Here is a 15702-nt window from a genome sequence, read left to right as displayed (position 1 = left end):
TGTCGCTTCCTCGCGAAAGTGCTTGTTTTGCATTTTAATCAATTAACAAAGTTGGAGAGGTTGCGAGAGGTCGAAGAAAGGGTGAGCCAAGAATCCCGTAAGAGCCAAAGGAACTTGGTTTAATGACTCTCGGCTCCCTAGGGAATCTCGACTTTTCGCGACCACAAACTTTTACGCCAATTTATTCCTAGTGTCTTTTCAGTATGTTAGAGTATTACTTTCTAGCTAAGCGAACGACGGAATGCGATTGCGGCTATCAGCATCCCTGATGGACCCTTTGTGTTTTTCACGTTACAGGCGGGCAAAGGATCCTTCGTTGCAATGGGCCCGACGAGTCCTGACACACCGGAAGATTGTCTCTCAGTCGTAACGAACAAATATTCTGCATCGAGTCTCGTGCAAAAATATTTCCTACCAAGTATTATGAAAGAGTCTAGGCAACAGTATTCGCGACAGGTCGTGTCCTTCGTCTCGTAGTGGTTTTTGGAAATTGCTGAAAACTTGAGGATAAGGCAGGAACGGATGAAAAGAAAAGGAGTAAAGCAACAATAAGAAAACAAAAGAGAGGATCGACGGTTTAGCTAGTCATAGGATATAGTGGAGAAATCGTAGAGAAGAATTAGTGATAAAGTCGAACGGCTGATCAGAAGCAATTAACTTTCTTCGGATAAGTAATTAAAGTTTTAAGGGAATAAAAAGATTCGACAAGATATTTACGTACTTGTAAGAGGACTTTCGAGGTTTTAAGTTAAATAAAGTGGTAATCTTCCCCTCTTGATTTTACTTGGAATTCCCAAGATCAAATCAGAAATCTTTCACCGAATATCGAGACGCGAGATTGGAGGCGAAACAGGGGATGAGAATGCACCAAGGAAGAAGATAAGGGCAGATGTGAAGGGTACGACTTACCGAGCATAACAGCGAGGACAATCCTAGATTAAAGTTACCTAATTAGCACTCTAAGAGATACTTAAAGATACGTGTTAGGGCCGCGGGGAATATATCATATATATATATATATCAGGTAGAAGCGCGCAATTGGCACACGTTACTTGTTGAACAAGCACGCACGATACACTTGGTTATACAAGAGAAATATATTTAATACTGTTGTTCGTAGCGATATGCGTCTTTAAACATTTCCAAAAAAAAGAAAAAGAGAGAGAGATCTATATACATATACATTCTATATTATAAATATTTATCTATATGTTTAGAGTTAATAGCGTGCGGTTGAAGGAATAATTTATGTGAGGTGAAGTGGAATAGAATGAAATGTCGTTTCGATAGGAACAGAGTTGGTCTTCTTGTTGTGCAAATAAATTTTGCTGTAGATTAATCAAAAGGGATAAAATATACGCGAAGGAGGGACGGATATTTTGGAAAGCAAAGGGAAAGAAGAAATAAGCGTGGAACGATAGTTGTTAGAGAGTAAAGGGGGTTTTTGGGAAGACAGAGATTAAGCGGGGGAAAGAGGCGAAAGTCTAGCAATAACGGGAAGAAGAAAAAAAATAAGGATAAATCGCATTCTGTGAAAAATTGGTGCGATATCACGACAATTGGGGAAAAATTTACTTGGGTGAGAGAGAGGGACAGGTAGTGGGAGAGGATGAATCTCGAAGTGGAACTGATAGCAGGGGTGGTAAAGGGCGGACCGCCCCCAGATCATCTGCCAGCCCCACGCCTCATCAAGATATTCATCGTTTCCGAACGGGATGGTAAGTTTCAAAGACTTCGACAATAACGCAATCGTTCCTATTGAAACTGCCTGTAATTTTGAAATCCGACGTCTTAAAAATTCACATCACCTAGAATTTTTATAATGCTTGTGTTTCTTGAGGTGAGACGTCTAAGGTTTAAGAATATATTTTACAAGGTTGGACGATGCCGTAGAATTTGTAATTCTTTGCCTCTTTTTGAATTCGTTAGAGCCTCCAAATAAGCTAAAAGGTAAAAGGTAGAAGGAAAATAGCGAAACATCTCCAGGCGAGGCAGGATAATGGATCCGAGTAAATTTTTGAAAGAGCATTCTCTTTTTGTTCCCTGGGTCACGAGGAGATTAAAAAGATTCTCAACATTCTCAACATTCTCAATACGATGTAGGTTATGTTTCGTGATGACTAGGTATTAAACTGAGAAAGATATTGATCACGCCTTTCTTTTGCCATGTAAACGAAGCCTCATGTATGCTAATGGATAGTGGGGGATGTAACGCTAAAGGGAAAACACTCGTCATCCGTCATATAAGAGTAGCTTACGGTCTGGGGCTCAGCTGGAGAGAAACTCTTGGTGCTGGAACGTAGGATGGAAAAAGTCATTGGTATTTTTCTCTCTGGCGTTCAAGATCCACGCTCCAATGATCTCATTATCGAAGACGTAAGAGCAGGTCGAGGCGGATCGAAAGGGATGAAATTTCTGTTTCACGCGGTTTCAAGTTGGATTAATTCGAGATGGCCTGAGGAGAATTAAATCACGATCCTTCCGTGTTATAGAGGAATATGGTAGATGGACGAGGGTGGATCTATTCCTGGGCTCGGGCAGCGGAGCGGTGACGACGCAGGCTTAAGTTTATGATCAAGAAGTTAGTGTAATTAGCTGATGTAAATTGTATTTCAACGAGATCCAACCGGAGTCTCAACTCGTCTTATCTCTTATGCTGGATCAACGCCCGAATTGCTAGGAATTTCCGTTTTCAATTCGTTGGATCTGAAAGGACTTTCCAGCAGACGACTTGCTAGGTGCTTCGCTAGTTGCTAGTTCGATTTCGTTCTGATGGTTCATTAAGTGAAACTCCAAGTTCTCTCGGGTGGAATGAGTACGCTTGAAATTGCAGCTAGTTTACGTGTAACAGGGAAATTGAAGGATTTAACGATTTACATGGGCGAAGGGTCAAAATGCTAGGCAACATGCGTAATTGATTGATCGATCGATTAGATACTCGTCAGACTGCTTGTAAAATTATCGACAAAGAGACTCCACATCAGAAACAAGAGGGTCTAGTTGGTGGATTTCTTTCAGAATTTCACGAAGAGCGGAAACAGCTCCTTGAAGTCGTCGGCCCGGAATTGCAATCCATCTACGACGACATGGGAATCGAGGTAGGACACGGAACATCCTTAGTCTTGAGTGTTGGAACAGTATCTGGAATTGCACTCGTAATGATCTCTCTTCATTTGCACCACATCAAGGTACTCCTCGTTGACATGCAATACGGCACCAACTGGGATCCTGACGTGGATCCGAGACTGGCCGAATTCTTCCTGGAGGAAATAAACGCTTCTCATAAACATTCCCGCGGATGTTTCCTGCTGGTAAGCCAGAAAACTAGAGAGAAAGAGAGAGAGAGAGAGAGAGAGAGAGAGAGAGAGAGAGAGAGAGAGAGAGAGAGAGAGAGAGAGAGTAGAGGCCGGAGGTTGAAATGGAGACGTGTAGGCTTCTTATAGCTCCTTATAGCTCGGATGCAAGTTAAGGAAGGAAATCACTCTTGGCTCTTATAGTTGCTGCTTGGGTCAGATTACAATGCAGGCTGGGTCCCGACATCGTTCCCCGAGGAAACTTTTCAAGCACTCCTGGGGCAGTGCTCCGCGCTCGAGGAGTACTACGAACACAATGGCCATTGTTACACCTTAAAAGCCACCAGGTAAAGACCTAGTTTGTTACTCTGAATGCTCTTGGTGGACGATAAGCGTTACCGCCTTGTTTCACGAGTGCCTCAAGCGTGCGTCTTCTTCGACAGCGAGGAGACGGCTCAGGTGGAGTGGCATTCCCGGGAGTCAAACTTGAGGAAGAGTCTTAGGATGGCAGCCGAAGCTGTAATTCTGCAGGATCCTGACAACGTTGGAGCAAGGAACGCGCTGAAGAGTACCGTGCATAGACAACTCGAGCATGGCCTAAGTACGATCGTTTGAAGGATTCTTCGATGACCGGGTATAGATATGGCTGGATGCTTTTAGGTCTCGACGAGGATGGGAATGGCATCATTACGGTGATACGTGAGTGGACGGGAGCCAGTGCACCTGCCGTTTCGCCGGAAGTTCAGTCCCTTAAGGCGAAAGTCGGTCAAGTGTTACCGGAGGAAAATGTTATTCGACTCGAAGTCGAGCACATGGCTGGCGGCTTCGATCCTGACAGTTTTGCTCATGACAATTATTTGACTAAAATGCGTCAGAGGATTTTGGAAAGAATTCAAACTCTAGTGAATGCATCGGTCGAGAGAGATCCGGAGATCAAAAGTAGGAAGAAGATGGTACAGGAGGTCTACGCCGAGAGTCTTGCTCATTTGGCCCTGCTAAGAGAAGTGGAACCGGTCCCCGAAGATGATCCTGCGGTACTTCGGGTGCGGCAGACCTTGATGTGCGGAAGGGATCAGAAACATGGTCCAGTCGTTATCTGGGGTCCTAAATGCTCTGGAAAATCCGGTATATTGGCCAGGATCTACCAGAGTGTTTCAGAGTGGTTCGGCGGTCCTACCTTGAGAGTGGTGAGACTCTGCACGTCTACACCGAGATCAGCTTACAGTCTCGAGCTCCTGAGGATCCTTTGCGAGCACATTGGATTCCTCTCGGGTAACAATGATGGTACCTTGCCTCGTGACGCATCCTTTGATCCACTTTATCTGAACAATTGGTTCAGTCAAATAATGCGTGGAATCGAGGAGAATCCCACAACTGAGCAACTGGTTGTCATGGTGGATGATCTTCACCGATTGCATCCTCTGGAATGCGATATTGTAGCTGCCCTTTCCTGGCTTCCATTGAATCTTCCACCAGGCATGCACTTCGTAGTCACCACTTCAGTCCCGCCGGAAGCTCTCAGACTGACGCCATTACAAAAGGAACGACTTAGGAGTAGCGAGATACTGATCGAACTTCCGGAAAGCAGAAGCAATATTCCAAACGTCGAAGGTGCCTTGGACAATCTTGAGAAACTTGTTGGCCCGAAAGCGGCCAACAGGGTCGGCTGCTTATTAGCCTGCACCGAATACGGACTCTCGGAAACCGAAATTCTCGAGCTAATAATGCCAACTGGTGGTGACGGACCGTTGCTGCTGAGCTCAGCTCAGTATAACTTCTCAACTTGGTGCCTGGTGAGGAGAACGCTGAGCCCTTGGCTGAAAGTTCGAGTTATGAGCGGCAGATTGATGTTCGGCTGGCGCTGGATCAGTGCGGATGCTGCGAGGAAGAGATACTTGAATACCCAAGATGCGTCTAGATCGAGTCACGCGGAAATAGCGAATATCTTCTTCTCCGAAGAGCGCGAGGAGAGCGAGGAAAAGTCTCCGGAAGATCCTGGCTCACCCCCTCCTAAGGAGACGCCTTTTCAGAGTGCGCCCCAATCTCAAGACATCACGTACACCCTCCGTCAGGTCGAGGAAGCCTGGCTTCATCTTCTACGAGCCGGCGACGTCGAGAGACTCAAGAGACTCGCTGTCTGCGCATTCGATTTCCTCCTCGCTGCTGTTCAGATGATATCCGTGAGCTACTTGCGATGCGTCCTGGAGCACGCCAGGAGGTATTTACTCGAGAGGGATTTGGAACTGGTGTATTATGCCGTGCGGAAGTCGAGCGACGTGCTGACGCGCGATCCGCTTCAATTGGGCGCTCAGTTGATTTGCTGGCTTAGACCAGTTGCCGAGGACGGTGGGGATTTGGTGAGAATACAAATCAATATTAATCAGACGTTTTTTCTTATATTTTCGAGAGCCTTCTTTAAAGATGAATTCGTTAACTGGATCGTATAGGTTAGCAGAATGGTAATGGCCGCCATGGCATGGTGCGATGGGTACACTGCTCCGTTACTTGTACCTTTGAACGGTTGGCTGCAGCCGCCCTTGCCGCTTCAGATTCGTGCCCTGGCTTGTCCACAGGGCGTGAGACTCGTCGAGGCTGCACCCTCCGGGCAACACGTCGTCGTGGTGCCTCCTCAGGGCGATGCACAACTATGGCACGTCATGTCGGGCCAGCTCGTTCACACGTTCAAAGGTGAGTGTCTTTTATCGATTTTCTTAATACCCAATAAATATCTAATGCGGCTAATGTATTTTCTTAACAGGACATTCCGGGCCAATATCCTGCGTTGCAGTTACCCAACAGTCTCAGTACCTTCTCACAGGGTCGGAGGACACTTCAATAATTGTCTGGGACATGAAGGAACTGACTTTGAAGCGTAGAATTTGCGAACACATCGCACCTATTTCGACACTAACACCGGCATTAAATAACTCGGTGATTGTCAGCGGTGGCGAAGACTCCAGGATCATTGCGACAAGTCTTCTCACCGGAGAAGTCCTGATGAAGGTGGATCATCACAGAGGCCCGGTAACGGCAGTGCGCGTGGATTCGGCGGGGGAAGTACTGGTCTCAGGATCATCCGACCGAACTGTCTGTCTTTGGTCCTTGGAGAGTTTCACTCTCTTGAATAGCATTCCTCTACCGTCGCCGGTGGCCATGTTGGATGTCTCGACCGATTCGGTCTTTCTTCTTGTCGCTTGCGAGGATCAAAAGCTCTACCTGCGATCCTTGGCTACGGGAACGGAAATCCATACGCTGCGAGGACATCAGGGACCTGTGAGGAGTATTTGCTTGGCCAAGGATTGCTGCAGAGCCATTGCTGGCGGTGTGGATGGCAGAGTCTCGGTATTCGACATGCATAGCGGCAGGCTCACTAGGACTTTGCCAGCCAATCCCTCAGCGGACGTGACTTCGGTAAAGGTTACGGAGAAGGATGACTTTTTGATCACCGCTGGGGGTGGTCGTGTAACTTATTGGAGTTTTCGTGGGGAGGAAGTACCCCCAAGGCCCTCGAAGCCGGGAGGGAAGCAGGAATCCCTTCAGCCTCATACAGCCCCTATCTCCTGCCTCGACGTCTCGAGGGATGGCGCCATGGCGGTTACAGGGGGCGTTGATTCCCTCGTTAATCTTTGGCAATTAAACACTCACGAACTCGTCTCTACCCTGGAGGGTCACATCGCGAGCGTAACTTGCGTCGCATTTTCTGCCTCCGGTCTATTCGCTGCGTCCGGATCCGAGGATAAGACAGTTCGCGTTTGGGGCCTGACGCTGGGTCTTGTGGTTGCCACCTTTCGCCATCAGACGCCCGTGACGGCGGTCACTGTCATGTTGGATGGCAGAAGGGTCGTTAGCTCCGACCGTGGTGGAGCCATCAGAGTGTGGGCCGCCGACAGTGGGACTTTGATTCAGTCGGTTTGCGGACCAGGTCGATGCTTCGCGGTGGCTTCCGATATGAGGTATACGCATCTCTTCGATCAATCGCTACTCAATAAGATAAATCACAACGAAACATCATTATAATTCGAATCTTTGTCTCGTTACAGATATACAGTCTGCGGATCTGGCGATAACCACGTACGGATAATAGGCCTGGGAGCTGGTCCGGAAGAAAAGCACCAGGTTTCACATTCCCAAGACATAACGTGCTTGGTAGTTACACCCGACTCGCAATCGCTAATCACCGGCTCGCGAGACATGAGTCTGAAAGTATGGCAATTGGCAGGCGGAAAGTTATCCCAAGTGCTGGTTGGTCACACGGACCACGTCACTTGCGTGGCTGTTGCAGTACTGGATAAATGCATTGTAGTTTCTGGTTCACGCGATGCCAACCTAATCGTATGGGATATTAATACCGGGGCGGATCTTCATACGCTCACTGGCCACCTAGGATACGTGACGTGCGTCAGGTTATCCGGCGACGGTACTTTGGCTATCTCTGGAAGCGAAGACAAAAGCCTGATAGTCTGGGATACTAAGAAGGGCACTGCTCTCAGCTCCATCATGCTTCACGTACCGGTACTCGGTGTCGAAATGTCCACGGACTGTTCAAGACTAGCGCTCCATTTACTTGAGCACAAATGTATGCCTATATTGTGTCTACATAACACACCGGCTCAGTACGTCAAGTTGCCAGCATACGTAGCGCCCAGAGATCTACGACCACCTGGACCCAATCGCCCAGCCAGACGATTGCTTAAGAAGGAAGTGTCCCTAGACACTTACACTTGGCAGCGTAAATACGGCCATCTTACTTCAGGTATTTAATCATATATTTCTATGAACTAACGATTCACCTTTCTCAATCTTTTTTAACTTTGAGAGGTATTTGACACAAGAGTGTTGTTTGACCTTGCTGCCAATCTAACATACGCAAACGCAATTATGGCTGGCTGTTCGCTGTAGTCTCTTTGGATGAATGACTTGTTTAGGAATTATGGTGGCGGCCGTAGAGGAACGATTAAAACGTCGATTCAGCGTGAGCGCTTCTATGGAGGAGATCAGCAAGGCAGGTTTGGCAGGATCTCAGCCGGGATTAGGCCCCGAACAGGCGGCCCTAGCCCAATCCCAACATTTCGATCAGCTGGAGGCTCTCTGGAACAAGCAATCACCTCCGCCGAGACCCAGAGGTCTTGGTCGAACTCTTTCTAAACAAAGTTCTCTTCAGGCAACCCGAATATCCGATTCCGATGAGGAAGGTAGGCGAGCCATGTCCTGCATCGCCTCCTAGATCCTTCAGTTATGTCAGCTACCTAATTTTCGACACAAAGAATCTCTTGATTACCTGCATTGCCCTTTTATTGGCTGCTGCATAGCACAGCACGGTAGATTTTTTTTTACTTTTAGAAAGTCCTCCTCATATTATTTTGTCAATATCGTATCCTTGAATGCAGTATCCATTGCGTACATACTTGGTGATCCGATCAACTTTTTTTCAATGCTATCTATTGCGTTACTTTAAAAGTGCCAGTTCTTCCACGTGACATTGCAGTACAGTTCCTTAGTTTTTCTATGAAGATAGTGTCACCTTTTTATTCACGTGTTATATCGTTCTCCATTCTCATTGGAATCTAGTTTTTTAGTTTTTCCAGTCGCACAGTAGAAACCACTCTGCATGCACAAACTTAAGTAAGTATAACTTGTGTTTTTATTATTTTGACATTTCTAACGATTAATTCTAACCGACTGACATTTCTAGAGAATGTAGTATTTGCTCAATTTGCATGCGCTTCCCAGTCTCAGTTAATGCGCTCTTCTGTTAATATCATTTGGAATATCGAATCGTCGTTTGGTTCATTTAAAGGAGTGATCTGTTCTAGATCTTCCAGGTTAATCGAAGTCATTGAAGATCCTTCGGTACTGCTAGAGCGCTTTTGCGTGGCATTGAAAACGATGAAGGAAGTGGTCGAGAACTCTCATCTAACGAAAAGATTCATCCTTCGACTGTAACCGATTCTAAAACTACAAAACTCCCATGTCATTACGTTCGGTGCAATAAATAAAATACAAATCTATCGCTATTGTCAACTCTGAATGATTTTCACTCCTGATTTTCTTTTTTGTATGATCAATTACGAATTACAAGGATGTTACAACATATGCACATTATTTATTCAGTTGGTCTAATCCATAATAAAATATTTACAATCCATCCACGATATTTTACAATGATAAAAAAGTTAAACGCTGTTCCAGCGTTGTAAATGTACACGTATAAAGTAAAAGCCTTATTTCTTAATTAGGTTTTGATAATAGTTCGCGAGAATCTGCCAGGCCTTAGGCGCCATGAAACCGTCTGGTGGACTTTCCCCGGATTTGGCCAATCCTGCGCAAAATAAAAAGAAGGTCAAAGTTAAAGCAATATCTGAGTAGTCATTCCTTATTCCTTGAAGGATACCAACCACGCATTCTTGTGCCGGATATGAAGTCAAAGTCTTGTTTACGTTCAGGTTCAAAGAAGGCCATCTTCTTGACTCTGGTATCGTAGGCCGCCACTCGAAATGGTATTATTTCAAGGGTCTGCAGTCCTGGCGCCATAGAGAGAACTCTAGCGCCGTGCGTAGCATCGTAGAGATTTCCATCGGGAGTCGCTGACTTATCAGGATGTGGCATTCCTGCAGGATCTCTGCCAACTATATAAAAGTTGGCACCAGCTGTCATTCGAGCTTTGGCATGCCACTGCACTTCGGTAGGACCCGCGTACATCATTGGGCTAGGGAATATGGCCAGGAGTGTGTCCTGATGAAGGACACCCTCTTCGAGAACAGCCTGATGTTGCTGTATCCTTACTGGTAGGGGAACATCATCATCCTTGGTCCAGCCACCGAGAGGATGAAGCAGAAGAATCGGTTTTTTGAAATTACGTTCTTCCAGCAGACGCCTCCTTGTATCCTGAAGATATAAATAATATTTCTTTAGAAACTCTCTATTTACCCGCTTAACATTGATATACCTGCATAAGAAGAGCGTGGCCATTGTGAATAGGATTTCTCAATTGGAAAGCAAAAACTGCATCCGCGCCCATTTCGCGACATTTTTGCCTTATCTCGTTCGGAGTCAATCTATATTGATCCAGACCATCGTTCCAGCGTATTCTCTCCAGGACTTCCAGTTCACCGCCAACCAGCCAGTCACCAGACTCGTGGATCATCTTAACGTAAGGATGACCCGGATTGTTGGTTCCGAATTGCCTGGAGCAACGCTCTTCCTTTCGATGAAAGTAGAATTCTGGATTACGCAGTATGGCAAGATTCCTGCCCTGGTATTTCAGCGACAGTGCCGATACACCGTCCAATCTTTCCTTGTCAGCAGTGCACACAGCAAGAACAATCGGAATGCTCTGATTGATTTCCTTTCCTTTTTCCACTAGAGAATTGAAATGCTGAGCCTGTCAAGAGCAGCAGGATATTATCCTGAATGGTTCGACTTCCGTTTTTTATATTCTCATTTAATACTCCGTCCAATCTTACCTGAAGATACTGATCCTCTCTCATGAATCCTTTCAGAGGAGCTGCCCAGCCTTCGGCCAGGACTTGAAGCCACTGAACGTCAACCTCATTGATCTCCACAGCCTGGAGGGACTCCGCCTCGGCCCTGGCACCGGTCGCTCGTTCCTCCGTCACGAAAAGTTCCCTAACTGGTTCCCCAGGCATGGGCAAACTTGGAATGATCCCGTGCTTCTCCAGGAACTCGATGACCATCGCCGTCGACTGGTCCACGCTGCAATTCTCAGTAGTGACTATCAGATCCGGATGCGCTGGCCTCTCGTAGCTCTGATCGATCCCAGTGAATCCTTTAATCGTACCCTGTCTGGCCTTCTTATAAAGTCCTTTAACGTCACGGGCCTCGCAAACGTTCAAGGGCGTGTCCACGAAGATCTCGAAGAAGGGAAGTGCCGCCTCCTTGTGAATTCGCTTTGCCATTTGTCTGTCTTCCTCGAAAGGTGACACAAAGCTGCACAGAGTGATGACTCCACTGTCGGCGAACAATTTAGCGACCTCAGCGACCCTGCGTATATTCTCCTCGCGATCCTCCTTGCTGAATCCCAAATTGCGATTCAGTCCTGTTCTGACGTTATCCCCGTCCAGGCCGTAGGCTGGAATTCCATGAGCTACCAAGAAAGCTTCTACTTCGAATGCGATTGATGTTTTTCCCGCTCCTGAAAGTCCCGTCAGCCACACGGTGCATCCTCGGAAACCCCTCACGGCCCCAATGGCCTGTCCCCTCTTCGCCCTGGAGACGTGGTGGGCCTGGGCCAAGACATTGGTCGCAACCTACAGGGATGTAGTAAAAGGAAAGACTCATAACTAACCATTAGGTCGTATCCCAAGGCGGTTGTTAGGTAGAGTCTAAATTCAGGAAAAGCTACAAATTTTAGTTGGGTACTCGTTTCACTTGGATACTCGTAAAAATCAAGTCGCTCAAGTGTTTAAACTCTTGTAGGGTTTGTAATAGTCGCTAAAGCATGCAAAGTTATCGATTTGTTTACCCCAGTCCTGTGTTTCGATAATGCAGGCCTTTTGACTCTCATCACTGTCACGTGTAATTTGAAATTAGGTTCGATTCCACTAGTCACACTTTTGACATATCGTATTGCGAGCACTGATTCTTTTATTAGCTTAGTTATTAGGTGTGATATCCCATGTTAATGATAATATCCCGTGTTATTTAATTTCGATAAAATTTAATCGGATAATAAGGTGAGAGCATCAGCCTTGACAGTGATCTTAAACGTTCCATACTTAATAAATTGTCACTGCTCCAAATACTATCGCGAAATTGATTGGTAAAATTATCTTCGGGTAAACCAAGAATCATATTAAATTAAATTTATTATTGTTATTCCGACGCGACAGTGGAATCATGGAAGAATTGAAAAGTGAACCGTTTGCGGCAAATTGTCACTGAAAACTGGTCTCCGGACGAAATGGCTACGGGAACGCCGGAGAAAGTGAAATGAAAGCTGCTTTCGTTGAATTGTTAGCAACCATCCGGACTAGTCTCTGTGGTAATCAAGGCTTTATAGTTTTGTGAATGTGACGATAATAATGCTCTGCCTCAAGAATTTTGTGATATGCTCGAAAATTTATTACAAGAGATTTTATATTTTTTCTTGATACTTTACATTGCCGTCTGTTCTCCAGCAATATGTGGATACTGTATCTCTGAACCTGTGTTCTAATAGCAATAGGGAAATATTGGAGTTTACGTGTTTCGTCATTAACGTATCGACACTACAGTCTTGGATACGACTCAGTTACCAGGTCATTAAACCGCGAGTAACGTGCAGTAGACTGGAAATTCTATATGGCCTGAAAAGATAATGTTCAAATAACAAGTTCAATTATTTTCAGTGTTTTTTAAAAATATCTATAGATTACATTGCGTCATAGATTCCCGTAATTTGATTATATGCGATCTAAAGTGTATAAATAATACATGGAGAGAAATTTGAAGCTAAAGATTAATTGACACATGTGTGCAATGTTCAACAGTTGTCAGTAAGGCATTTAATGGCACTAGAGATATCTTTGAGATGTATTAAAAACAGTTTTTCAATTTTTTAAAATCGATAGTAAGTTCACGAGTTCAACGCGAAAGATGGGGCATATTTGTATGTCCAAGGACAAGATAGTCGATCAAAGACAAAGCAGCTGCCCCAATTACGCGAAAAAGGTTATATTCTCAATTTGTTCCTGATCTTCAAGAATTGTCCCACACAAACGGTTTCCACGATTTAACCGATGGCCCAATCAACCGGAACCTGCTACATTAGTTTTTTCCTGACGCAATTCGTACACCCATCCATAGCGCGTGAGTTTCGAATAAATTAATAAAAATTTTGAGCAAAAAAGTTTGACGCGTGGCTTAGAGTGATTCTCATAGAAAATCAATATTGCTTCATCACCTTCCGCCGACTCACTTTATACGTCTCGCCGTTGGGGCTCAACTGTCTACGTATCATCGTGCGTTTCTCGACTTTCGCGTCTCTTGAAACTTCCGTCTCTTCGCCCTCCTTGCGCCTCCTGAATGCAGGACGTTCGCCGTTGACGACGTTGAGGACTTTGACCACGTTGACGACGTTTTGCCAATTTCCTGGGACTTCTGGCAAATTAAACGGGTCCTGCCCAGGGTGTCACTAAAGGATCGGTCCAACTGTCGCCCTCGACGAATTCTCCCTCAATATATCTCGAGGCATCATGGGGTGACCCCACCACTTCGTGAACGGGACACCGCTTCACGACGGCCACGACGGCCACGACGGCCATCACGATCTTTTTTCTAAGGCGACCCTGGACGCACGTTCGACATGAAAAACAGAAGGAAAAAGATCCCAAGGTTCCTGATATCGCGAAAGGTGTTTAGTATTATATTTCCTCTAAAATTCTGCTCCTGGTGCGTATGTTCTGTGTATTACTTTAAAAGACACTCTTATCTTCCTTTCAGATTCAGCTCCAAGCGATTGCAGGAGCCGGTGGACCTGGATATCCGGTTACTTCTGCAGGACCCAGAAAATGCAGAACCTCGAGAGCGCGAACCTCGACCTCTCGTCCCGGAAGTACCTTGCCTCGGGAACTCACTTCCGCTCGATAATTTTCCTAGGCTGATTCACAGGTAATCCCCTTCTATTCTTAATATTCTTCGAATTACTTATTATTACTTAGCTTGACTCTCCGATCTCATTCTGATTTTCCAAAGGCAACTACTGGCACACTTCTTAGCTATTCTGAAATTTTGAAAGTATTAAAAAAATATCAGTGCCCGGAATGATAACAAGTAATTAAGAGATTTCGTGGAAGAAGGCGCTACCGAGCATTGACAATGGTCTTTATCAGCGACAATTACTTTGGCTCTTTAAACTTGGAATAACAAATTATCCTTTTATCACTTTTGTTTCGCTCGCATTGCCAATTCTTTTACCATAGTATACTAGTGTTTACAGGTTTGTAACTTTTTTATTGTTATTACGCGGATTTCAATAATCTGCAAAAAAAACGCTACCTGTATTTCGTAATCGTGAGTCATTTTTGATTGTGCTTCTTATTATGGTTGGACTAGCACTCTCAATATTAGATACCTTACTGCCGTTGCTGGCGTCAGATTTCCTGTCCAACTATTTAAAATCCTAGCAATTGTAGCATGACTGTGAAATTCTTATTATTTCGTGCATTTCTGACAAAAACGGAAACCTTCGTATCTCGAATCCTTGGCCAAACGCGATTTCGTATCTGTCCGTTTAACGCTCCGTACCATATGGTAAGCTTGTATTACTACTTGCCCTTTTATCCATCCAGCAGACTGTTTCTTTAGTTTCTAATTGAACAGATACGCTGCATACCGAGGTATTTAATGTTTTACTTGTTAACCAGCGGCTGCTCGGTCGTTTCGTTTGCTCAACTCGCCAGACATTCAATTTTAACAAGTAAGTGCACTTTTCACAAATTATTATCTTGATTGCACCCCAGCAAACACATAGTCATGTTTACACGTCGACAATGGTAAAATGTCTTACTCGCAGATATAACAATTACGTATATCAAGTGTTTTATAACTATTGCATAATTGAGTAGTTCATTTTACCATTATTAAAATGTAATTGGCACTTTGTGTTCACTGGACGTTTTGCGTGCTCATCCTGCTCATAAGCAATATGTGCGCCTTAACAATGTTTTTACATAATAACAGATCATTATAACCGACGGTGATTAGTAATCACTATGATCAATTTATATTTCTTCCAAGTTGATAAAAATTATATAACAAGACCTTTTAATCGATATGGTCAAGGCGAACATTTTGGGAATATCTCAAAGAGACTGCATATGAATGATGTCTCACGATACGTATCGTTTTATTTAATAATTGTACACGATGAACTTTCAATAAAGATGAAAAATACATTAAAGACTATTATGTTACAAGAAATGAGTACGGAGCTACACAACGCTACGGTTTTAGGCGATATCAAAATCATGACGCTAAATCGTAGCGGCGACTCTGGAAGTAGGACTCTGTGATCGTCGCCTCCGTCGACAATGAGAATACCGTCGTGGCCGAGATAAACGTGAACACGAACGCGTGGCTTGGAGGACAGAGGTTTTTCCCTATTCAACGCTACTTCCCAAAACAATCTTTAGAAAGAGACGGTAACTATAGAACTCAAGAACTATTGAAAAAGCCTATTGTTGAAACATTTTTAAACCATTTCTAAGAAAGTGCAGTGCCAAATTGACACCCGTGTAGTATCTCAATTTTTATGAAATATTATTGGATCTTGATTTACTTTTAAAATTTATTCAAAATATAAAATTGAGGCTGAATAAAAATCTGGCAGAATATACGGAGTAGATAAAACTTGAATTGAAGTTGTAGAATATCGAAAGTAAATGACGTTCAAATTGAAATATTAATAAAT

At 44.6% G+C, this 15702-nt stretch overlaps 3 protein-coding genes across 10 annotated transcripts in view; 2 read left to right on the top strand and 1 right to left on the bottom strand.

The window, feature by feature from the left end:
• LOC107272858 (NACHT domain- and WD repeat-containing protein 1) overlaps positions 1 to 9301 on the top strand; it is a 43878-nt gene extending 34577 nt beyond the window's left edge. Inside the window, exons 3-13 of one of the 4 annotated variants that reach the window (XR_001539073.2) lie at positions 298 to 1718; positions 3019 to 3098; positions 3189 to 3311; positions 3498 to 3640; positions 3737 to 3894; positions 3954 to 5650; positions 5741 to 5981; positions 6052 to 7246; positions 7334 to 8046; positions 8219 to 8915; positions 9107 to 9301. Coding sequence is in view for 2 of the 4 variants with exons in the window: in XM_015750448.2 (XP_015605934.1) it covers positions 1610 to 1718; positions 3019 to 3098; positions 3189 to 3311; positions 3498 to 3640; positions 3737 to 3894; positions 3954 to 5650; positions 5741 to 5981; positions 6052 to 7246; positions 7334 to 8046; positions 8219 to 8485; positions 9107 to 9120 (4740 nt within the window). In the remaining 2 variants the exon portion in view is untranslated. The remainder of the gene's footprint in view (positions 1 to 297; positions 1719 to 3018; positions 3099 to 3188; positions 3312 to 3497; positions 3641 to 3736; positions 3895 to 3953; positions 5651 to 5740; positions 5982 to 6051; positions 7247 to 7333; positions 8047 to 8218; positions 8916 to 9106) is intronic. The other 3 variants (XM_015750448.2, XR_003061359.1, XM_015750449.2) reach the window with 3 other exon arrangements.
• Positions 9302 to 9374: 73 nt separating this feature from the next.
• Positions 9375 to 13478, bottom strand: LOC107272860 (bifunctional 3'-phosphoadenosine 5'-phosphosulfate synthase). 3 transcript variants are annotated; one of them, XM_025090122.1, is made up of 5 exons: positions 13195 to 13478; positions 10757 to 11560; positions 10240 to 10674; positions 9689 to 10178; positions 9375 to 9612 (listed from the first exon to the last, which is right to left on the bottom strand). In XM_025090122.1, the coding sequence occupies exons 1-5, from the start codon at positions 13249 to 13251 to the stop codon at positions 9515 to 9517; spliced, it is 1884 nt and encodes a 627-aa protein (XP_024945890.1). In that variant the 5' UTR covers positions 13252 to 13478; the 3' UTR covers positions 9375 to 9514. The 3 variants fall into 3 exon arrangements, with proteins under 3 accessions (XP_024945890.1, XP_015605936.1, XP_015605937.1); XM_015750450.2 differs by having other exon boundaries at positions 13210 to 13468; XM_015750451.2 differs by lacking the exon at positions 13195 to 13478 and adding an exon at positions 11776 to 12537.
• A 61-nt stretch (positions 13479 to 13539) lies between these two features.
• LOC107272861 lies at positions 13540 to 15558 on the top strand. 3 transcript variants are annotated; one of them, XM_015750452.2, is made up of 3 exons: positions 13568 to 13901; positions 14657 to 14709; positions 15210 to 15558. In XM_015750452.2, the coding sequence occupies exons 1-3, from the start codon at positions 13597 to 13599 to the stop codon at positions 15302 to 15304; spliced, it is 453 nt and encodes a 150-aa protein (XP_015605938.1). In that variant the 5' UTR covers positions 13568 to 13596; the 3' UTR covers positions 15305 to 15558. The 3 variants fall into 3 exon arrangements, with proteins under 3 accessions (XP_015605939.1, XP_015605938.1, XP_024945892.1); XM_015750453.2 differs by lacking the exons at positions 14657 to 14709; positions 15210 to 15558 and having other exon boundaries at positions 13540 to 13644; positions 13734 to 14206; XM_025090124.1 differs by lacking the exon at positions 14657 to 14709.
• The last annotated feature ends 144 nt before the right edge of the window (positions 15559 to 15702 follow it).

The sequence above is a fragment of the Cephus cinctus genome, unplaced genomic scaffold, assembly GCF_000341935.2.
Source record: "Cephus cinctus unplaced genomic scaffold, Ccin1 Ccin1_scaffold1303, whole genome shotgun sequence".
Taxonomy (NCBI): domain Eukaryota; kingdom Metazoa; phylum Arthropoda; class Insecta; order Hymenoptera; family Cephidae; genus Cephus; species Cephus cinctus.
This window is presented reverse-complemented; position numbering and strand designations above follow the sequence as displayed.

Excerpts from the sequence above, each read along its gene's own strand:
- LOC107272860 (XM_025090122.1), bottom strand. The coding sequence starts at position 13,251 with ATGATACGTAGACAGTTGAGCCCCAACGGCGAGACGTATAAAGTGAGT. Across the intron at positions 11,561-13,194 it reads ATAAAGTGAGTCGGCGGAAG|GTTGCGACCAATGTCTTGGC; the intron begins GTGATGAAGCAA and ends ACATCCCTGTAG. Across the intron at positions 10,179-10,239 it reads GCCACGCTCTTCTTATGCAG|GATACAAGGAGGCGTCTGCT; the intron begins GTATATCAATGT and ends TTATATCTTCAG.
- LOC107272861 (XM_015750452.2), top strand. The coding sequence starts at position 13,597 with ATGAAAAACAGAAGGAAAAAGATCCCAAGGTTCCTGATATCGCGAAAG. Across the intron at positions 13,902-14,656 it reads TTTCCTAGGCTGATTCACAG|CGGCTGCTCGGTCGTTTCGT; the intron begins GTAATCCCCTTC and ends CTTGTTAACCAG. Across the intron at positions 14,710-15,209 it reads CAGACATTCAATTTTAACAA|AAATGAGTACGGAGCTACAC; the intron begins GTAAGTGCACTT and ends TTATGTTACAAG.